At 44.6% G+C, this 24,460-nt stretch overlaps 1 protein-coding gene across 1 annotated transcript in view; it reads right to left on the reverse strand.

Moving 5' to 3' along the window:
- Nucleotides 1-24,460, reverse strand: part of NCOR1 (nuclear receptor corepressor 1) — a 4,682,182-nt gene that overhangs the window by 2,498,365 nt on the left and 2,159,357 nt on the right. Inside the window, exon 13 of the mRNA XM_044054890.1 lies at nucleotides 11,302-11,437. Coding sequence (XP_043910825.1) covers nucleotides 11,302-11,437 — 136 coding nt within the window. The remainder of the gene's footprint in view (nucleotides 1-11,301; nucleotides 11,438-24,460) is intronic.

Raw genomic sequence — 24,460 nt, forward strand, 5'->3', positions numbered from 1 at the left:
TTTTTCCCCTATGTTGTGGACATAAGTTTAAATATAATAATTTATATATCAAAGTGGAATGCAAGTGAAATTCGGGCTTTCTAAAAAGTCACAACATCTACATATCTTGTTTAGGTTGAACAGAAGACTGTTAAGGGAAGGCAATCTTCAAGTTTTGGGATTAATTACTACCTTTGTAATTACTTGGTGAATGTCAATGGTGAGTAATTTATTTCGTAGGATATTTTCTTTGCTTATTGTTGCCCCCATTGACTGTCAATTATCAGGTCCCATCTGGTCAAGTTGGCAAATTTATTTCCTGTTATTGGAGTGAGGGTTAGCTCCGATGTGCCAGCATTCCAACAGCTATCAGGGGTAGTTTTGAGATTTTTGTGTGTCTCCCCATCCAGCCTACACGCACGTGTAAACACACACACACAGATTTAATTTATATACACACAGATACTCCTGGGGAAGGCTGGCACAGGTTCACTAGTTATGCCCCCTTCTGCCCAGATTATAAGGTAGTAATCACTACTTTCAACCATCCTTACTTATCGGCTACTATACGGCCCTCACCAAAGGGTGACCAATCCTACTGTGTGATGATACTATTATCCAAATGGTAAGTGTGACCAACAGTAAGGCTATTGGAGTGGCCTATACAGTGTCACCAAATATCTGTGCAAGTACTGTAAGAGCTTAAATAAAAAGACCAGTCACAATTAAAAGGTTTAAGTATATTTAATAATAAATAAAAGAATAAGACAATATTCAATAACTTAGTACAGTGACAGAGTTCAGAATCGCAGGAAATATTTTACAACATTGCAGGACAGTCTCAAATACAGAAAACATCTACTAATCTTACTATATTCCTATCTATCCCTAAGAGAGGTTACTTATCTCTCAGAAGTTTGCCTAGAACTGGAAGTCATAAAACAGTTAAACACTTTTATATTTGAAACCTGTATTTTTTTCTGTTTCCAGACAACAGAAAGAACTTCTGGCTGTAGACATTGCCTTCTTGCTGAGATAAACACAATCTTAAAACAATTCACTTATTTTCTTAGAGTGTGCAAGTTAAATCTGCATGTTCCAACTTCTACCATTAAAGCACACTTCTGCACAGGTATATAGTTTATACACAGTTCTGTTCTTTTCCAGCAGGATGCACTGTGGTTACTTTCTTGAAGCTCAGTACAGAACATACAGTTCAACACACACTTCTGCACCAGTAGTTTAATGTACACATAACATATAGTTTTCTTACATTTGTAAGACAAGCATACGAATCATATTAATATTCACAAATGACATAGAATTATGTATAAAATTCCATCTAGCTGGGCTGGCAGCCTCACAGCCACTTTCCCCAAAAGGGATGATGATGCATTTTTTGGCATTCAGCTTGTGGCCATGTTTCTGGCACCAGTCATTTGTTTGGGCGAGACCCTCTTAGTCAGAATTGTTTTACTAAGTCAGTGATGTGAATTCTTTACTTTACTGCAAATTTGTTGGCTTATTTTTGTGGATTATAGTACTGTAGGACTACTAATGTTGACATTTTACCTACTTGGATGGGTGGAGTGGTCTTCCCAGTGTGAATTGGTAGTACTGTGGTGAATTAATGACAGTGGCAGTGTGTGCCAGTTTTTTCTTTGCAAGTAAATGAGTTTTCGTGGGTAGCATGCAAAGTAAACCGTGTTTAACTTGATGGTACAGCTCTGATTAGGTTATTGAAAGCTACCATCCTTGTAGCAGTAAGAAACTGTTGATTACATGCTAACCATAAATGTTTATAGCTCTATCGCAGTCCATCTGAATTTCATGAATTATATGAAGAACTTTTCAAAACGCCCAATATTACTGCCACAAAGTACAGGCCAACAGTCACTGTAAATGTGATGTGCTTTACACATAATGGCTGTTTTGAAGACTAATAGCATTAGCACTACAAATGAAACAAAGTGCCTCATTGGCCCTCCTCAAATGCAATCTGGACAACTGGATGGGTAACTGTAAATTCACCCCAGGGGTTCCACCTGTCTCACTCCTGCCTGGATATTTTTGTGTTATGTTGCGGATGTAAAATGCTTCCTCCAACACCATTAACATATACTACAGCTATGGATAGTTTTAATTTTTATTTCCTTATTTTGTTAATGTAAATTGTTAGCCATTGTTTTAAAAATGATAAATATAACTAGGAATAAAGTAGTTAATAGTTACTCCTTTTTTACTTTTCAGCATGGCTTCTGCATTCTGCCAAAGTAAAGTAAGTATGAAAAGAAAAATAGCAGATGAAAGGAGAGTCTTTCAGGAAAAATGGACTGAGGAGTACTTCTTTGTTGAATCTAACAATAAAGCACTTTGCTTACTATGCAAATAAGTGGTATCAGTTTAAGGCCAATTTAAAAAGGCATTATATTCAAATGCACCCCAAATTAAATGAATTGCAGAAAGTGTAACGCAGACAGAAAATATCAAATTTAAAAAAAATCTTACATTCCAACAGCTGTTTCGAAAATCAGCTACTCAGCCGGATTCTTTACTGAAGGCAAGTTATGTTGTAGCAAATTTAATTGCGAAAAAATCCAAGCCATTTGCCAATGATGAATTTGTTAAAGAATACCTTGAAAGTGTAGCAGACATAATTTGCCCTGAAAAAAAATCTGAATTTTCTAAAATCAGTTTATCACACCAGACAATCGCAAGGCGTGTTGAAGATATAGCCAAATCTATTGAAAATACTTTGGAATCTCATAGGTTCATACTAGGCTATCTGCCCTAGGGCATTTATAAGCCTAGCCAGAGTGCATGTGGCTTACACCACCCCTTAGGATGAGAATACTACGCCCTTTTAGGGTTTAGTTTACTATGTCTCTGTCTAGTAGTGACACAGAGATGACCCCCGGGGTAAACCTACAATCTCCCATCCACTCGTCGAGATTTCTCTTGACTAGAATCAGTGAGGGGCTCTGCCTAACATGGACTGGGATTCTGTTCTAGAGTGTAAGTAGCCTCTGGGTTATGAATCTGTCCCTCCAGCACGTTCTATTTATTTCTGTGTTGAGGTTTAAGTCACTTGTCCTCGTGGCTCTGATGGATTTGGATTTTCTGAGGTGGAGCATGTCCATTAATTCAGGATTGGACATGGCCTTGTACGTCAGGCACAGATCACCTCTGAGTAGGCGGTATGCGACTGAATAGAGCTGGAGTTTTTTCAGTCGGGCAGCATATGACATATGTTTAAGACCCTTTATCCTCTTGGTGAGGAACTTTTGGGGTCTTTCCAACTGCTGCAGGTGTCGGGTGAGATGCATCCCAAATGGGGCATTGTACTCAATCATTGGCCTGATAAGAGAAGAGCACAGGGGCACAATGACCTCTCTTGATCTAGATGTGAAACCCTTCATGATAAGGTGGGCAATATAGAAGGTCTTCCTAACCACTTTGGCAATGTGAGTGTCAAATGAGAGGTTACTGTCAACCTGGGTCCCTAGGTCCCTGATTACCTCTTCCGTACTTAATGGATTACCGCCTATGTGGTAATTTGTCGGTACCTTGTTTTTCCCAAAGGGTATGACTATACATTTTTTGGCGTTCAGCTTAAGGCCATGGCTCTGGCACCAATTATCCATTTCTATGAGGCCTCTCTGAAGGATGTTTGTGTCCGTTGGAGTATCAATTATGGCACCCAGTTTGCAGTCATCTGCGAACTGTGTCAGCCACAATCCTCCTATGTTTGCCTGTACCTCGGAAAAATAAATGCCGAACAAGAGGGGTCCCAGGACTGAGCCCTGTGGGACACCGCCAGACTGGCTTAGAGTCTGACAGAGCTCCAGCAACTCTGACCCTGTGGGTTCTGTCCTTGAGCCAGTTTGCAACCCATCTTGTGACATATGGGTTTACATTTAAGCTGGTGAGTTTGTCTATGATGCCCGAGTGGGGTATTGTGTCAAAGGCTTTTGCAAGGTCAAGGTAGGCTGTGTGAACTGCCTTACCCTCATCAATGGCCTTAGTGACTGTTTCAAAAAGTCGACCAAGTTCAAAAGGCAGGATCTGCCCTTGACAAAGCCAAATTGGGTAGGATCCAATGTCTGTAGGTCCCCAATGTCTTTGTTTATGAGTTCCATAATGATCATCTCCATAGCTTTGCAGACCAGGCTCATCAAGCTTATGGGGCGGTAATTTCCAGGGTCCGTAGAAGCACCGCCTTTGTGAAGTGGGACCACTGTTGCCGTACGCCACTCTTTGGGTACGTATCCTGTAGTAAGGCTAAGATTAAACAGCAGCCTTATGTGTGGGTTTAGTTCCTCTTGGAGTTCATGTAGCACACAGCCCGGGACACCATCCGGTCCCATTGATGCTGTGTTTTTAGCTTTAGAGAGGGCGGCTGTCACCTGGGCATCTGAGATGTTAGGGAGGCTACACTCTGCTGGGATAGTTATTTCTCCTTTTGGGGGGGGGGGGGGGGAATTTGCACTGAACCAGTCTGCCAGAATGTTAGCAATGTCAGTGGGTTCAATGTATTTTGTGTCATTTTGGACTAACTCTGAGCACATCTGGGAGTTTCCACCCAGGTTTCTAACATAGCTAAAGAAGGCCTTGTGATGGTCTTTTGCAATTTTTCTCTCAAAGTTGGCCTTGGATGATTTTATGAGTGATCGTAGTTTTTTGCTAGTACTGATCAGAGATGCCTTCCCTTTTAGGGATTTTGCTCTGTCATGTAGTAGCTTCCTCCTGCTGTTGTAAAGTTTGTTTATGGCTGGGGTCCACCAGACCGGGCGCCTGCCTTTGGGGGAATGGGTCTTGGTTTTATTTGGGATTGCATGATCCATGCATTCTTGAAGGTGCCCATAGAAGGCATTTGCAAAGGATTCAGCAGTGTGGGTTGTGGTTTCCACTGGCCCAGGGGCCTTGAAAGATACCACTTCAGTCTTAAGAAGTGTGAAGTTTGCTTTTGAGAAGTTCTTCACTGTGGTCTTTTGTGCAGGGGGTGGGGGCGGGATGTGGATTTCCAGTGAGATTAATTTATGGTCTGATCTTACCAAAGAGAGATGTACTTCCGGTGTGGAGCATTTTGTCCCCATGTTTGTGATGATCAGGTCTAGTATATTGTCTCCTCTTGTGGGAATGGTGATTAGTTGTTCCATTGCATTTGAGTTTATGAATTGTAGGAACCTTTGGGCTAGGGTGTTGGGGCTTGAGTAATGTTCCCAGTCTATGTTTGGGTAGTTGAAGTCTCCCAAAATGATGGTATTTGGAGAGACATTCATACTCTCCAGTGTCTTCAGGAAGGCTGTGTGGGGTTCCTGAGTTTGAGAGGGTGGTCTGTAGCATGCTACAAACTGTAAGGCAGTTTTGCCTATGGTTAGTTGCACCTGGATAGTCTCCGATGCTTTGTGCGTTGCCACTAACCTGGAGGTGTGGGTATCTTTGATGAAAATGGATACTCCCCCTCCTTTTGTGGTTCGGTCCAAATTTTGGGGCCGGAAAGCATGATATGAGGTAAAACCTGATAATGCTGGGGTGCTCTCAGGAGCCTTGAACCAGGTTTCAGTCACTGCACAGACATCGATGTTCTCCATACTGAGGAGGGCTTCGAGGGCGTGCATCTTGAGGTTTAGACTTCTGGCATTGAGCAGCATTACCCTTAGTTTTTTTCCACTTGTGTTTTCTAGGGTGGTAAGTTTGTCATTTGAGCCTTGCCTAAAAAAGGCACTATGGGGGTGGCAAGAGCCTTGGCCAATATCCGGAAGCCCAGGGGTGACAGGTGCAAGCCATCCCTTGCGAAGCAGCGTGGCTTGTCAAGCATGTCATCCCAAGCAGACAGACACTGGATCCCTTTAGAATGACACCAGTAATTAAGCCAATTGTTAAAACTGATCATTTTGTCTTTGTACTGTGGCATCATTCTTGGTGAGGGTAAGATGCTGCTCAGGGTCAGGGTCATACCGGCCTGGGCTACATAATCAGAGAGCTCCTCTATGTCTGTTTTCATGTAGTCCAGGTGTGCAACCTTCAAGTTTTACTCCATAGCTTTGGATGACAGCACTGATGTTACAGATACGGCACAACTTGCCATATTTATTTGTGGTGTTGACAACGATTTCAGTATTACTGAAGAACTGGCCTGTCTGGTTCCACTGAAAGATACAAAGAAGTCTGTTGATCTGTGCAAGGCAGTAAATGAAACACTGGCAAGATTTTCCTTTACCATCGAAAACCTGTCTGGCATAGTAACTGACGGTTCCCCAGCTACAGTTGGAAAGAAGGAAGGACTAACAACACTGATGGAAGAAGATGAAAAAAGGATCAGTAATGTGCGTTTCATGAAGTACCACTGCATAATACATCAAGAAAATTTGTGACACAGACTTTAAAAATGGAAAATGTTATGAATGTTGTTATTAAAACAATAAATTTTATAAGATCCACAGGATTAAATCACCGCCAGTTTCAGGAGTTTCTGAATACTTTGGAAACTAGCTATGGAGAGACCTTGTGTACTTTACTGCAGTGAGATGGGTTAAGTAGCGAAAAAATGCTGAAACGTTTCTATGATTTAAGAAATGAAATAAAGTCCTTTATGGAGTCAAAAGGAAAGCCGGTATCTGAATTTGAAAATGCAAACTACTGGATGGCTGATTTAGCCTTCTTAGTAGACATCAGTGCTCATTTAAACGACCTGAACCTGCACCTTCAAGGTGAAAATCTACTAATAAATGACAAGTTTCAAACAGTGACGGCATATGAAGTGAAACTGAAATGATGGCACTGTCACATTAAGAACAATAACTTCATTCACTTTAAAACACTGTCTAAGCAAAACCATGTAAAGACTGAAAAATATGCAACATTACTTAATAGTTTATCACAGGACTTCGAGAGTAGATTTCAAGATTTTAGAAAACACCAACAGTTCAGTATATTTGCTACTCCTTTCTCGGTTGACATCAACATGTTGCCTGCAAACCTGCAACTGGAATGCATAGAGTTGCAGTCAGATATACAACTTAGAGAAATTTCTGCAAGTGTCTTTATTGGACTTTTATAAGATGTACCTGCCTAAAGAAAAATATCAGTCACTTCACGAACATGCCCTGTTCATGACATCCATGTTGGGGAGTATGTACATTTGCGAGCATTTTTTTTCTCGTATGAAATATACAAAAAATAAAATCAGAATGAAAATTTCAGATGAGCATCTTGAAAATACTCTTCGCATCACCGCTACCTCTATCAAAACCGATAAACGCACTGGTATCAAAAAGAAAGGCTCAGTGTTCACATTAAAAAGGTTATGCTCATAATGTTTGTTTACTACACAAAAGAGCAATCTTGATTTGACAGATTGAACATCCTGACATGGAAACTAAAAGTATAACAAGAACTATGACCAATATGTTTGAATTCTGCAAAGGTCTGTGCCTGGCTGCACCCTTGTGAAAAGGTTTCATGAATAAACATTGCCACTACTAATAAAGTCAGTTATTTGTTGAAATTTGTGAAAAGTAAAAAACACTGCAAGACCCCTTTCAAATTTTCAGCAAACATTGGGAAACGACTCAAGTTGGAGACGTATAGTGAGCTAAGGAAAAAGTACAAAAAGGTGTCATCTGATGATGCTATGCCTCATTGGGTGGTTCTGTACAAGTCATCAGCTGAAATGTGCACTCATGGACTTTCTTTCATCTTCAGACCAGCCTGACCAGATGGAGCATGTCTTGAATAATTTCAGGGACAGATTCCAAAGCTAGAAATGTGCCTTTCCAAAGGGGTGCTCAGTTTGAGAATACCACTGATGAACCTTCTCTTTCATCTTCAGCCCAGCCTGACCAGATGTAGCATGTCTTGAATAATTTCAGGGACAGATTCCAAAGCTTGAAATGTGCCTTTCCAAAGGGGTGCTTAGTTTGAGAATACCACTGATGAACCTTCTTTCATCTTCAGACCAGCCTGACCAGACAGTAGTGCAAAAGCAAGAAATCTTGCCAGTGCCATATTTCAGGGACAGATTCCAAAGCTAGAAATGTGCCTTTCCAAAGGGGTGCTCAGTTTGAGAATACCACCGATGAACCTTCTTTCATCTTCAGCCAGCCTGACCAGATGAAGCATGTCTTGAATAATTTCAGGGACAGATTCCAAAGCTAGAAATGTGCCTTTCCTAAGGCATGCTCAGTTTGAGAATACCACCGATGAACCTTCTTTCATCTTCAGACCAGCCTGACCAGACAGTAGTGCAAAAGCAAGAAATATTGCCAGTGCCATATTTTAGGGACATATTCCAAAGCTAGAAATGTGCCTTTCCCAAAGGGGTGCTCAGTTTGAGAATACCACTGATGAACCTTCTTTCATCTTCAGACCAGTCTGACCAGACAGCAGTGCAAAAGCAATAAGTATTGCCAGTGCCAGAAGTAGCATGTCTTGAATAATTTCAGGGACAAATTTCAAAGCTAGAAACAGAAGAATACATGAGTGCTTTGGACAACATACGGACATTAAGGACATAATGGAAAACATGGACATCTTTAAGAAACCAGCAAAATCAGAGGTATGATCTCATACAAATTGAAGGGTTCGTACTTGTTAATTTTTTTTTTTTTTTTTTTTTTTTTAACAAATAAACTAAGATGTTAGAGTTAACTGTTATTTTAAGAATTAGAATGAGCATTTGAAGTTTAGGGCAAATATGCAGTTATTACATTTATTCATTGTTCAAATTCACCTACAATATAGCCAGGGGGTTGACTCTGGTTGACCACGACAGCATGATATACTTAACATGCGGCCCCAAGACAATTTACTCAATGTGGCCCCTGCAAGAGAAAAGGTTGGACACCCCTGGTTTAGAGCAAGAAAATTTTCCCCAACGGGGTACTTAGCTTTAGTTGGAGACTTTGGTTATGAAACTCGAAAACGAAAATTTCGGGAGTCAGCCGACCTGCACTTGCGAACTGCTTCTGCTCTGGGCACCGCACGGCAAGAAAGACTTATGTAATAGTATTGGCTGCATGCTTTATACCCCTGACTACCTGACGTCATGGAAGAGGAGACAGCAAGCGACGCAGGACTCAAGACTTTGATAATCAGCTGACTGACGGCTACTGCAAGCAGATAACCCTAATGTGATGACTGCAACAGTGAAACTCGAAGAACATCTATGGAACACATCACCATGGACCAAATAAGCAAGGAAACATTGGATCTCCAAACTGTGGATCCCAGACAGAAGGGTAGATCATGCCTGCTCAACTTGGTCGACTTCTTTGAGTCAGTCACCAGAGGTGTGGATGAAGGCAAGGTGGTTCATATAGCCTACCTTGATCTGGCCAAGGCATCTGATACCATTCCCCATTCAGGAATCAGAAAAACTCACTAAGCTAGGCATCAACCCCTATATCACTAGGTGGGTTGCAAACTGGCTCACAGATAAAAACCCATAGTGTGAAGGTAGCAGTCTCCAAGACAGACTGCCGACCAGTCACGAGTGGAGTAACACAGGGTTCAGTCCTGGGCCCTCTCCTATTTGGTATCTACTTCTCTGAAGTCCAGGCCAACACAAAGTGTCTCTGGCTGACAAAGGTTGCAGACGATTGCAAGTTAGAAGCTATTATTTCCCCAAATGATGCTGACATCCTACAGAAAGGCCTCACTGAGACCAACGACTGGTGTCAGAGCCATGGCCTTAAGCACAATACCAAAAAATGTGTCATCATTCCCTTTGGGAAAAACCCGGTTCCCATGAATTACCACATTGATGGTAGTCCTCTGAACACAGAAGGTGTTATAAGAGATCTGGGAACACAGGTTGACAGCAACCTCTCTTTTGACCACCACATTGCCACTGTGGTCAGAAAGTTCTTCTAGGTGGCACATCTTATTACTAAGGGTTTTGCATCCAGGAAGAAAGAGGTCACCGTCTCCCCCCTCTACTCTTCCCTCATTAGGCCAATCACAGAGTACAATGCCCCATTTGGCATGTACCTCACTAGACACCTGCAACTGGAGAAGCCGCAAATGTACCTCACAAAGTGGATCCTAGGCCTTAAACCCTTGCCCTACATGGACAGACTCAAAAAACTGCAACTATTCTCCGTCTCATATCGCCTACTTAAAGGCGATCTCTGCTTGACATACAAAGCCATGTCAGATGCAGCTCTGTAGAAATGCTACATCTAAAGAAATCCCAATCCCTCAGCAACACATGCTCCAGTGACTTCAACCTCATTACCACAAACAGAACATGCTGGAGGGACAGGTTCATAACCCAGAGACTGCCCTTGCTATGGAATAGACTTCCCATACATGTCAAACAGAGCACCTCATTGGCCTTCTTCAACAGAAACCATGATGAGTGGGGATGGGAAATAGAAAATTCACCCCGGGGATCACTCCAGTGCCTCTACTCGACAGAGTCATTGGGAACTAAGGTCGGGTGGCATGATGTCAGGGTAATCCTATGGGCTAGGTTTGTAAAGGCTCCAGGGCCATTAGCCTAGTACACACCTATGAATCTATAACTCTGGGTTGCAAGAAAACAGTTTACTGCAAAACTTATAGAATCTCAAGAATGGAAGTATACATGCCAAGGAGGAGAATCAGGTGGAACACCCCCCCCCCATCAGTGTTACAGAACATCTATGTCTGGAAACATGTAGAAATTCACTCAAAATGCTCAGAATCAATTGCTGTCTGAATGGGACATCAACAAATTTTACGTTTTATTCCCCATCATAAAATCACATTTGGAAAAACTGCATTTCATGTTAAACACTGACAAAGCAAACTTCAAATAATCAATCTATAAAAAAGTACTATAATAATCTGCTACAAAATCACCCCAGCAATGTTTCTAAACTTAATTTACTTTGTGGAAACTACCAGGCAGAATTAGAGTGCCAGAATTACTTTGACAGCCTGCTTATCAGTAAAACTTGGTAAATGCACATTCTCTAGCTGACGTCTGCATGAAGCATCAGGTACTCAAGATACAGACCTTTTAATCTTAACCTCAGTATTTCTGTTACCCTCTAATTCAAATTTTTCAGTCTGGTGCACAAAGGTATCAGAAATGAGAATACAAGCATGGCAAATAACCCTTCACCTAACAGATGCTGATGAATATTGCATAAGTTATCAATGAATTAGTTTAACAAATAAAATCAGGTAAAGACTAGAAGGATGTTTCTGCTGTTCGAAAAATGACATTAGCAAAGTACGACTGCCCATAAAGATTTTCTAAAAATCAAGGAAATAAGTCAACTGCTTTCCATGTGTCTTATATAAAAACTGTCAGGGAATCTATGTTTCTACCTTTACATTAAGATAGGCAGGCCTTCCAAGATGCCCTTCACTTGTCTGCACAACAATGTCTAGTAAAGAATCACATAAGGAAATCTGTTGCTCTATCAAGTTTAGCTGTTGAAGTGCATATCCTCCTCCTCCTGGTCTAGGAAATCAACTTAAGACTCTGTGTCAGAGTTTTAAAAAAAGTTATATTTTTCATTTACTCCTGTGAAGATAAAAACAACAGAGTTGCCTTGTTTATTTACATATTCAGATCCAACCAAAGCAAGATTATATAGAACACTTGTTCTTCTATGTGAAATAGACTATGAACATGGGCTTTACAAGCCATCTCCATAAAAATATTACTGAAAAGAAATAATTGTACATTGCTGCATTGAGGTATTGCTACTTGTACCTCTTTTGGTAACAGTAAACTTCATTAATAACCATACAGAAGCCTTCCATGGCACGGTCTTCTTTTGAAAATGTATACCTTCCAAGGGAAGGAAGACACAAGCTGGAGATCGCCATTAGTATAAAATGCTAAAGGAAAATTTAAGTGCCTCAAAGAATTACTCATCAAAAGAAAACAAATGTTTTCTTTGCATAGACAATGTAGGTTAAGTGTGTTAGATGAGAATTTTTGAGACTGCCTTACTACAACCTTTGCAGGATGACAAACAAAATTCAGTTATTAACAGAAATCATTAACTACACAACATCTGTTATGACCTCATAACTAACTGAAGTACTCAACAGTTGTCTGAATGCTGATATACTACAACAGCATTAATAGATCTGAAGGTGCAGGCAGGCAGGCATAACGAGAATTCAGAAAACTATGCTTATAGTAATCTCAACTCATAAGCTTATCCAAAGCCATGACCATCATCAGTCTACATGTTTTTTGCCTTGTGGTGGTACACATTTTAATCCTTTGAGAGGTTTTTCCCTGTATAAAAAGCTATAAATGGTAAGTTTAAGGCAGAGATTTTTAACATTTTTCCTTTCTTACCCCTCCTGCAGGAGCTTCCCTGTTAAATCTTCTCTACTTCTCCCAGTTCAGTTTCTCCTCCTCTAATCATCTTGAACTTTCCCTTGAAAGATAGCATTCTAAAGCTTTCAGCCCTTCCTCCCAAGAAACAGAACCATTCATTCTCCATAACTGCGATAAGAGTCAGATGGGAGTGGCCATCATTTTTGACAGCCATCAGGGTTGCTCAGCTTTTCACAGATATGCACCAATTCTGCTGCATGCACTCAACCAAGCTTAGGGTAAACGTGGGCAATGGACAGAGAGGAAACTGTCCCCTCACTTCTGCTTAGGCCAGTGCTACCGAACAGTTCTACCCACTCCCCAGGAAGTATGAGTAACAGTTGTTCCAATTTCTTCCAATTAAATCAGTGACTCCAAGTACCTCAGATTAAAGAAAATCCTTCTTACCCCCCAGCCCCCAAAGCACACTTACACCCCCTCACTTTACTCCCTTCACTCTACTCCCTTACCTCCAGGTTCATAGATAGAGCCCCATAACTCAGCACCATGAAGCTAAGTAAACAGCTACCACATTTTAAGATATCAAAGATTACTATCCTCCGTATCACTGTCAAAACCCTAATAAATGTACAATGGGGAGTTCTTTTGTAGTTCTCTACCTACAATACTTTTGCTTTTCTATTTCTTTTTTTCTTTTTTTTTTTTTGGGGATGTCTTAAGTACCAATACTTTATTCAACTAACAATATCAGCAATTATACAAATCTACTACTGATGAACAATTTAAAAGAACTTACTGCTACATATTCTGTCTCTGAAATTCTGACAAGTTTTAAGCAATAGAATTACTCAAAATGGAGAAAGTAAATTTAGTAAAGAGAGAGAAAAAAAAGTTGTCAAGTACAGCAGATAGTTGATTATTCAAATGTCAATTATCCAAAAAAAGAAGTTAAGTACTCACCATAACGTTCCATCTGAGTAGTTCTACTTCATTTGTCTTCAACCTGTGGGTATCGGATCCGAGCCGGCAACTTCACAAGCATATGCTCTGAGCTCCTCCCCTACCCATAATATACCACCACTGCCTTCCAACCTCAGATTGAGTTTTCTGCACCCTACTCTGAACAACCCAATCCCAAAACACCTTACACACACACACACAGAAAAACAGCTATGAACGCTGTCCATATGGTAAGGCCAGGGGGAAGGTGGGAAGGACGGCTGAAGACAAATGAAGTAGAACTACTCAGATGGAACATTATGGTGAGTACATAACTTCTTTATCTGAAGTAGTTTACTTCATTTGACCTTCAACCTCTGGGACAGAGTCCCCAGCTACTAAACACCTGGGTGGCTCTCATGGAAGGATATTCCGGGGCACCGCGGAACCAAAGGATGCTCTCCTTTGGGAAATCAAATCCAATTTATTGTGAGAAATAAAGGTATGAGATAAGGGCCAATTTGCAGGACAACAAATGTCGTCTAAAGATACTCTCGACCAAAAGGCCGTGGAAGTTGCCATGGACCTTGTTGAGTGAGCTCTAACCTGACCTGGAGACGACAAACCTTTATTCTTTTAGATCTGAAGGATACATAGTAAGATCCACCTAGTAATGGTTAACTTGGAAATAGGTTTACCCAAAAAAGGTTTAGAAAAGGACACAAACAGCTGGTCAGATTTACGAAAAGTTTTGTTCCTGTGCAAATACAATCATAACTGTTCATGAACATCCAACAAATGCAACTTATACTCAATTTTGTTTGCAAAATTTGGAAAGAAAACAGGTAAATTGATAGTTTGATTGACATTAACCTCTGATGCTACTTTTGGAAGAAAAGGATTGGTGCGAAGAGAAATCCTGTCCTTGTGAAAAATCATGAATGGGACTGACAGACACCGCCTGAAGTTCTGAAACCCTCCTAGCAGAGCTGATAGCCACTAGGAAGGCTGTCTTCCAAGACAAAAACTTAAGATCTGTGGTTGCTGCCAGTTCAAAAGGATGAGCAACTAACGCTTGAAGTACCATAGTACGGTCCCGCGGGGGAATGGGATCTTTGACCAGAGGACGTAAGAGGAAGGTATCTTTGAGAAAGGCTTTGCATAATCTGGAAGAGGCCAAAGAAGCAGAGTTCTCACCCACGTGAAAATGAGAAATGGCAGCTAAATGAACTTTGACAGTAGACGAGCTAGCCATTTGTTCAAAAATATTTGCCAAAAAGATAAGGATAGCTGGAATGGGAGCTGTGATAGGATCTAAACTCCTTTGACAGGGCCAAAAGGAAAAACGCTTCCATTTGCTGCGACAAATCTTCCTGGTGGACGAATTATGAGCTGCCACCAGAATAGACCTGACCGAGGAAGACAATCCAGGAGTCCTAGCAATCAAGGGAACTGGAGCAGCCAAGCTTTGAGCCTCAGACTGTCCAGATTCGGATGAGGGATCCTCGAGGGGTGCGAAATAAGATCCTGATTGGGAATCAAGCAGGAGCTAGAAGATGAGACCAAAGGAAGGGAAACCATACCTGGCAATGCCAAAATGGGGCAATGAGGATCTCCAGTCGACAAGCTTTCTGTAGTAACTTCAGAATAAGGGATACAGGTGAATAAGCATAAAGAAGACCGTGAGGCAAAACATAGACTAGAGCATCACTGGGCTGCTACCAAAAAACGACCAGTGTAGATCGCCCATTCCCAAACTCTCATAGCCTCGCGACAAAGGGTGTAAGATTTGGTCCCTCTCTGTTTGTTGATATACCAGACCAGAGACATGTTGTTTGACTGGATTGCAATAATTCCCAGAGATAGAAAGGCATGAAGGGCTTGCAACACTAAAAGGTCCATCCTCATTTCCAGAATGTTTATATGCAACTTGGTCTCAATTGGGGACCACATGCCTTGGACTGTCATTCCCCCCACCCTAGCTGGGAGGCATTCGTGGTCATTGTGGCTTGGGCAGGGACTGGAACAAAAGGTTGTCCTTCCAAGATTTCCAAAGGCTGCATCCACCATAGAAAGGACGAACTGCCATAGAAAGGACGAACTGCAGACTCTGCTGATTTGTATCGGGTGTGACAACAGAAGATCCAACCAAGACCATTGCACCAAGACCATTGCACCACTAGAGTCCACTGTAGTACTCGCATATGTAAGCGAGTGCATGGAAGAAGTGTTATCGTCACTGCCATAGAAGCTAGGAACCTTAAAACTGACTCTGCTGAGGGAAGATGAGAATAGTAAATGTAAGTGACATGCATCCTTAAAATTTCAAACTCTCTCAGAGGTCAGGAAAACTTTGTTCTGTAACATGTCTATCCGTGCTCCTATGTATTCTGTAACCTGGAAAGGGTGCAGAAGAGATTTGGGTGTGTTGACTGTAATCCCTAGATAGTGTGCAAGACCTAGGAAATAGTCCCTGGACCGACAAAGTAGACACTTGGTGGGAGCAGTAAAGAGACAATCTTCCAGGTAAAGGTAGACCTGAATCCCCAGAAGCATCAGGTGAGCCGCTGCTACTGCCATCATTTTGGTGAATATCCTGGGGGCTGTGGTGAGACCAAAGGGTAAGGCTCGAAACCAATGGTTAGCTCCAAGACGGAAGCAGAGAAACCTCCTGGAGCTTCTGTGCATCTGTGTGATAGTAGCTGTCCTGAATGTCAAACGAGCACATCCAGTCACTCTCTTGAAGGTACGGCAGGATGGACTGTAATGTGACCATCCGGAACTTCTCTTTGGCAACTGACAGGTTCAAAGAAGACAGGTCCAGAATGAGCCTGTCTTTTTTGCCACCAAAAAGAACCTGGATTAGATGCCTGATCTGGACAGATCTGGGGGGGAAGGGTTTGATGGCTCGCATCTTTTAGCAGCTTGGAAACATCTAGCACTGCTGCCTCCCTTTGCACGGGTGGTACGTCTGGGAGGTGTTTGTAAGGAGTAGGAAGAATCAGAAATGGGATTGAATAACCTCTAGAAATTATCTGAAGCACCCAACGGTCTGATGACATGGATTCACATGCCACCAGGTGCAATGACAGGTGACCCCCGACTGCCTCCAAAGCAGAGCAGTCGGCCAACCCCTCAGGGTTGCTGTGCAGGCCTGTCCAAAAACGGTTCTCGAGACCCGAAATTCCTCGGACCCCCCTATGCCTCTGGGCCGATGTCTGTCCTGTCCCCCTCTGCCTCTAGGGGAAGAAGGGTCCTGAGTGTCACGTGAATATTGACACTTCTGGAACCACGTCGTCTTTTCCCTCGCTGATTCCGGGAAAAGGATCTTTGAGGGTTAGAGAAGCGGATTCCGATGGCAGACTGTCTTCCAGTCTTTCTCACTCTGGACCAAGGTGTCACAGATGGTCTTACCAAAGAGGGAAGAGCAGTCAGACTTGGCATTTGCAAAAGACGCCTTGAAGGGTTCCATGAACTGACAATCACAGCCAGGCATTATGCCTCATGGACACGCTGGACACAGCCACCCTAGCCACTTCTTCGGTCACGTGAGAGAGAAGTTGCATAAATGTATTTGAAAACGCTGTCAAGGTAGCCATCCTCCTGTAGAATGTACCCATGTCCTCCTGTGACATGGACTTTGAGGGACTCTGCCAGTTACTTAACCAGGTCTCGCTGCAGCCGGGTAATGTGGGCCAGATAGTTCAGCACCCTGAAAGAAAAGGTCACTAACGTAAATCCATTTCCTTAGGCGATCCAAGATCCTAGACTCACGGACAAGTGGGTGGACAGAGTAACTCTCCTGAGCTAGTTCCTTCATGGTGGTGGCTGCTACCACCATAGCGTCCAACGAGGACCCTTTATTCCAAGCAGGTCTGTCTGCAGGTGGAAAACATTTTTTCCAGGCATTTATGGATTGGTTCCACAGAATCCGGTTCCTTCCAAGCCCATGAGGTGACTAAGACCACGAATGGATCCACGGGAGGGGGCACCCAAGAAGTAGACTGGCCTGTCTCGAAAGCCTCCAGGAACACCAATTCGTCCGAAGGTTTTGGGGCGAACCAACCTCCCCACTGGCGCAAGATTTCAATGATGTGATCTGGGGGAATCTTCCCCATCATCCAAATCAGTGTCCTCAGTGAGAGGCTCTAGGGAGGAGTTCAAGTGCCTCCTCTTGCACATATGCTTGCGAGGAACTTCTCCTGTGGGGTTCCGGAGGGAGCTTGCAAACAGCTTCCTGTTCCTCAAGGGGAACCGCCTGAGGATCCTCGAGCACTGGCTATCCCTGTGGTAAAATGATGGGATTCACACACAGCAGAGGGAGTCGGGGTGGAGTCCAAAGATATATTCAGGGGCCTTGATTCATTGGAAATAAGAAGTTATGTACCTACCATAACGTTCCATGTTAGTTGTCTTCTCTCGCCTTCTTTCTTGCTTGATGGGTTCGGAGCCGATCCTCGGCTACGACTCGGCACTTGCTAAGCTCGAGAGTCACTTTTACCAGCTCGAGGCAGCCCCATATCCCATGATGCAAGGCGGTAAGTACCCAGATCTCATTTGATGACAAAGGGCAATAGCACCAAGCATAAATACTTCCCAAAGGAAGAAAGAAAGCCTACAGGATGAAAGAAGGACCAGTTCTGAATGGTCTTCAGCACAACAATCTCTTGTAGAAAGGTCTGTCCATGCCTGGGGGAAAGGAGGGAGGGTCGCAAGAAAGAAGGCGAGAGAAGACAACTAACATGGAACGTTATGGTAGGTACATAACTTCTTAATGTTAAGTTGTCAATCTCGCCTTCATTCTTGCTTGATGGGACCGCGTCCCTAGCACCTCTATCCTGGGTGGCTCAACGGAACAGACTCTTGAGGACTGTAGAGCCAAAGCTGGCTCTGTCCCTGGAGGCCAAGTCCAATTTGTAATGGGAAACAAAAGTATGAGGAGTGGCCCAAGTGGCCGCTGCACAAATAGTGTCTAAAGAAAGTCTAGCTTGAAAGGCTGTAGAAGTAGCTAAGCTCCTAGTTGAATGTGCTTTAGGTTTTGAGCACAGCTGTTTTCCCCTGAGCAGATAAATTTCAGAGATGACAGAAGAAAGCCATCTAGATAAGGTCACTTTAGAGACAGGAAGGCCTTTCTTGTTATCTGCATAGGAAACAAAGAGTTGATCGGATTTCCTAAATTGTTTAGTTCTGTCCAAATAATATCTGAGTTGGTGGTGGACATCAAGATAATGTAGTTTTGTTCCAATCTGTTTGAATAGTTTGGAAAAAATACAGGGAGATCAATGGATTGATTCAAATTAGTCTTTGAGGTGACCTTAGGCAAAAAGGTCGGATTAGTTCTCAATGATACTCTGTCTTTGTGAAAGACCAAATAGAGGGGTCGAACCGATAGAGCATGAAGTTCAGACACCCTCCTGGCCGATGTAATAGCTACTAGGAATAATGTTTTCCAAGAAAGAAATTTTAGGGAGCAAGAAACAGCTGGCTCAAGGGGAAGAATCAAGGATGTCAGCACTAAATTTAGATCCCATTGAGGAGGAGGATTCCTGATTGGAGGCTTTAGCAGGAAAATTCCTTTCAAGAAGGCTTTACAAAGCCTATGGGACATGATATTGTGATCTGCGATCCCGACATGAAAGTTCGAGATAGCAGCCAGTTGAACTCTAACTGTGGAAGAAGAGGAGCCTGCATGAAAAATCTCCGCTAAGAAGTCCAAAACTGCCTGAACTGGGGCAGTGAAGGGATCGATATTCTTGGCTCTAGCCCAATAAGAGAAACGTTTCCATTTGCTTGTATAAATCCTCCTGGTAGAGGATTTTAATGAAGCTACTAGGATGTCTCTAACAGGGTTAGAGATCATAGGAAGCCTGGCTAAGGAAGGAAGTGGAGCAACCATGGTGTGAGGTTGAGAGAGGGGATAGACCGGTGCAGCTGACCGGATTGGTGAATCAGAAGATCTGGCACTGGGTCCAGATGCCACGGCTGCACCAAAGGTGACGATGGAGGAACGGAAACCAAATTTGTCGAGGCCAATAAGGAGCAATGAGAATCATTTTGGCTCTCAAAACGGTAGCTTTCTGGATAACCTGAGGGATTAGAGGAAAAGGAGGAAAAGCATAAAGAAGTCCCTGGGACCAATCCTGGGTCAGAGCGTCTCTGGGGGGATGGCCTGACAGAGGGAAGAGAGAGAAGTCTGGGCATTTGCTGTTTTGGGGAGTAGCAAAAAGATCGCAACATGGGCGACCCCATTCCAGAAAAATCTCCTCCACTATAGACTGCTTGAGAGACCACTCGTGAGGCATGAGAATAGCTCTGCTCAATCTGTCCGCTAAAATGTTGGTTTTCCCAGGGATGTGCGTTGCTACCAGAAACCGATGAGAGGAGATCGCCCATTGCCACAGTCTGAGCGCTTCTCGACACAAGGGGTAGGACTTGGTTCCGCCCTGTTTGTTGATATACCAAACTACAGACATGCTGTCTGTGTGGACTGCAATTGTCCCTACAGGAAGAGAGTCGTTGAGGGCTTGCAACGTTAAAAGCACTGCTCTCATCTCTAGGACATTTATGTGCAGGTGGTACTCGAACGGTTGCCACGTCCCATGAACCATCCTGTCCTGATATATGCCCCCCCCACCCGATCAGGGAGGCATCTGTGGTGACAGTGGCTACCGGGGATGGGGGTACAAAGTGTCTGCCTTGGTGAATCTGGGGAGAAGTGATCCACCAAGCAAGATTTTTGCAAATCTGTCTCACCAGAATGTGGTGACGCATTGGAAGTTGTTGGTAAGACCACTGAGTGAACAACATCCACTGAAGAAGGCGCATGTAGAAGAGAGCCAGGGGAAGAAGAGTAATGGCCGCAGCCGTAAGACCTAATACTTTTAGAACCATTCTGGTCTGTACCTTCTTGTTGGCTAGAATGATCCTGACATGATTTTGAATGTCTGAAACTCTTTGGTCTGTAAGGGTAGCTGACATCCGAACAGTGTTTAAGTTTGCGCCTATGAAAGTAATAGACTGGCAGGGCAATAAGGATGACTTTTCGAAGTTGATCGAGATGTCCAAATGAGAACAAAGATTTATTGTGTAATCCCTGGCTTGAACAAGCTGATGCCTGGTGGTGGCTGACAGGAGCCAGTCGTCGAGATACGGAAACACCTGGAATCCTTGACGTCTCAGGTGAGCCGTGACCACTGCCATGCATTTGGTGAACACCCTGGGGCTGTGGTGAGACCAAAGGGCAGGGCTCTGAACTGGAAATGACTGGACCCCAGCCGAAGCGGAGAAATCTCCTGGAGCGCCTGTGAATTTTTATGTGATAGCACGATCCTGAAGATCTATTGAGCACATCCAGTTGTCCTTCTGCAAGAAGGGTAGAATCGACTGAAGAGTGACCATTCGAATCTTGTCTTCCTCACAGACTTGTTGAGTCTGCTGAGATCCAATATTGGTCTCCAGTCTCCCGCCTTTTGGGGACCAAAAGAACCTTGAGTAGATTCCGGCTCTGAATGGTCTGTTGTAACTGGCTGAATGGCTCTTTTGCAGTCGTTTTGAGACTTCCAACTCTGCAATTTCCCTTAGACCGGGTGGTACGTCTGGGAGGGAATTTGAGGGATAGAAAGGACTTTCCTCGAAAGGAATTATGTAACCCTCGGATATGATCGACTGTACCCAACTGTCTTGAGTGAGAGAACGCCAGGCTTCTGGGTACAGTGATAGTCTTCCCCCGACTGCCTCCAAGGAGGGACAGCCGGGCAACATCTCAGGGATGCTGAAAGGGCTTGTCAGAGAGAGGCTCTCTGTTTCCCTGGTTTTGTGGACCCCCTCTGCCTGTAGAGCGGCGTCTGTTGTTGTTACCCCCTCTGCCTCTAGGGGTAAACTGACCACGTGAATCCGGGCGTGACTCCTTGGGATTTGGAACCACATTTTGCCACCCCTCTGTCCTTTGGGATAAGGTCTAGAAGGGGTGGAAAACGGACTCCTACGGCAGAAAGAGTTTTGCCGCCCTGCTCACACCTGGTCAACGCTTCCTTCACTTGAGGGCCAAACAAAGCTGACCCATCAAAGGGAGAGTTTGTGAAGGACGCCTTAAAGGGATCTGCAAAATTACATAGTCGCATCCAGGCTTGGAGTCCAAGAGCCACACCTGTACCTGCGGCCCTACTGCTCCATCAGCAGCATATGATATAAGCCGCATGGAGGAGTTTGCAATGGAGTTAAGGGTTCCTAGCTGCGAAGCAATTTTTCCTGAGCCCCGCAGCTGTAGGATCTGCACAACTTCACCTAGCTCCTTAAGGATATCCCTTTGGAGTCTGGTGAAGGGACAAAGATAGTTCAGCTTAACGATAGCAAAGGTCGCTGAAGAAAACATCCGCTACCATATCTATCCATGGTCCTAGAGTCCTTATTAGGAGGATGGACAGGTACGGAAGGATCTGCAAGTTCCTTCTTGGTGGCAGCCGCCACCACCATGGCATCAGCGGGACACCTTTGTAAGGAATTGCTTGTCCAACGGGCAGTAATAAATTTAGAAGGCCTCCTAGGGACAGGCTCTACAGAGTCAGGAGCAGTCCACGCCTTCGAGCAATAACCTGCATAAGGGGGTCGAAGGCGGAGACACCCAGGAGGTGGAGGGCCGAGATCCAACGCCCAAGTATACTGACTCATGCTCAGAGGGATTGTTGGTGGGCCAGTTTCCCCTCTGTCTAAGGAGTTCTAGGATGTCTGAGAAGGAGACATCCTCAGAGGGGATCTTGGGGATCCCTCTGACTCATCTAAGTCAGTATCCGAAGTGATAGACTCGGGGGAGTCTACGTGTTTCCTCTTACAAGTCCTCTTCCGCGGAGGATCACCCGACAAATCAGGAGAATCCTCAGAAGAGGGGGATATTCCCAGTGGGGAAACCTGAGGCGGAGGATCTCTGGGTCCGGGAGCAAGAGAAGTGGCAGAGATGTCAACAGGCACTATAAAGGGAGGAGCTAATGGAACAGACTGCTGGCTGAGTCCAGAGGCCAGCACACTCTTCATCACCTCGAAGGCTCCCCTCCCAGGGAGGTCCGAGAGAACCCGCTCGAAGAGCTAGGAACTCCAGGACCCACCGAAGGAAGGCTCGAGGCAGACGCCGGAGCCGAGCTCACCAAGGCCGAGGCTCCAAGGGGAAGAGCGGGTCGGACAAGGGTCCGATGCCACTCACCCTCGGAGGAGACCAGGAAGCCCGCCACCAATCCCTCTAAGGAAGGTCTCAAGAGGAGATAAGAGTAGAGGCTGAAGGAGCAGAAGGGGTATCTGTCCCTCAGCCGTAGCAGAAACTATTCCGAAGACTCCAACTCCAAACTCTGGGGTAGAGTCGAAGGAGGAACTGCAATGGGGTGTGGACTAATAGTTGTCTGCTGAGACGGACTATGTAGCATCTGGGCCAGTGCCTGTGCCTTTAGTAGTCTACAGACCACTCTCTCCAAATCATGGTCAGAAAGCCTGGATGACCTTGAAGATCGGCTCCGATGGCTCCGCTCCGAGAGGAGAGGCGAAGCCGGAGCCGAAAGTATCGGCTCCAAGGAAGGGGATCTAGACCTCTTCCTCGAAGGAACGATCGGAGCCGATGAAACTACTGAAACTGTCGGAGCCGACAACTTATCGGCACCGACAACAGAAGCTGATGTATGGGCTCCAGCCGGAGCCGATACGGCCATAAATGTAAGGGTGTCGGAGCCGATCGGAGCCGACACCGATGACTGGGCCACATGGTGGTCGGAACCGATCGGAGTCGGCACCGATAGCCATCGGTGCCGAAGGTTTAGGTAACCCAGAATCGGCTCCAGCCGGAGCCGATCTCGACTCTGAATGAGTCGGAGCCGAGGCCACAGGCTTGGACACAGAAGCCTGGGCCTTGGAAGACTTAGAAGTCTTAGATGGGGCCGACTTAGCCGGGGAGCCCTCCGGCTTAAGAAGGCCCCTCAAAATCAATTTATTTCTTCTTTCCTGCAGGACTCTCTGGCTAAAAGAATGACATATAGCACAGGAGTCCTGCAGGTGAAGAGGCCCCAGACAGTACAGGCAAGAAGTGTGACCGCCTGTCAGAGACATCTTCTGACAGCACGAGTCACACTTCTTAAAGCCTGAGACCCTTTCTTTAGACATGGTGTAAAACACACACACACACACACACACACACACACACACACACACACACACACACCAGTCCAAGAAATTAAATTAAATTTACCAAAAGGTATCACTAACAGACACACACACACACCCTAACGGGGGGGGATGGGATGGGTTTTAGTCTGACTAAAAGTTTTGAGGAGACAGGGAAATTTTCTGTCAGAAAGGAATTAAAACCAAGTTAAAACTAATAATTTAAGGTTTTTTAGTAAAAAGGGGCTAAAATAGTAAAGTAATAATTCACTTACCAGGAGCTGGTAAAAGGAGGACCTCATCAGCGAAGCGGCAAACGAGATCTGGGTACTTACCGCCTTGCATCATGGGATATGGGGCTGCCTCGAGCTGGTAAAAGTGACTCTCGAGCTTAGCAAGTGCCGAGTCGGAGCCGAGGATCGGCTCCGAACCCATCAAGCAAGAATGAAGGCGAGATTGACAACTTAACATGAACCCTTTCCACAACGAACGCCTAAGGAGAGCAAGCTTCCTGGGATACCATTAAGGGAACCGCTCTCCCCAGATGTTAACCAGGAAATGGAGCCAGGCTCGAAGTAGTCTGAGCTCCGAGGAGGTGGTCGTGACCCTACAAGGTCAGAGCAGACAGAAAAAGCTCCACCCCCTGGGATCAGACACCTACCCTCCGGCTCAGAGAACCACTCCAATCCGAAAGAGTTGGATGCGACATGCTCAAAGCAGCTACCGGCATCGAGGAAACTGGTACCGCTGGAGCCAAACTCCTGACTAGGGGAACTTTCGGATCCGTGTACTCCGAAACTGGGGGTCAGATTGGAGGAGGAGATATAGGTGTAAAGAAGGGAAGCGTGCTCCTCCTCCAGAGGGAGAGGGGGCCTGCAAGACTCCCATTTGAATTTGTGTGCGAATAAATCTCCGCACCATTTTATCCATGTCAACTTGAGAGAGACTGTGGGTGGACCGCGACAAAGCCACAGACTCAGGCCTGCCGAGTCTAAGAACCAAGGCTCTAGAAGGTGGTCTGGGCTCCTCCGGATCTGGAGAAAATCTAGGAGATTGGAACCTAGGGGAGTCACAGTGCCTAGACTGAATTTTGGTTGGAGGCCTGGTCGG

This window comes from Protopterus annectens, chromosome 13.part0 (genome assembly GCF_019279795.1).
Source record: "Protopterus annectens isolate FY-2018-M chromosome 13.part0, PAN1.0, whole genome shotgun sequence".
NCBI lineage: Eukaryota > Metazoa > Chordata > Ceratodontiformes > Protopteridae > Protopterus > Protopterus annectens.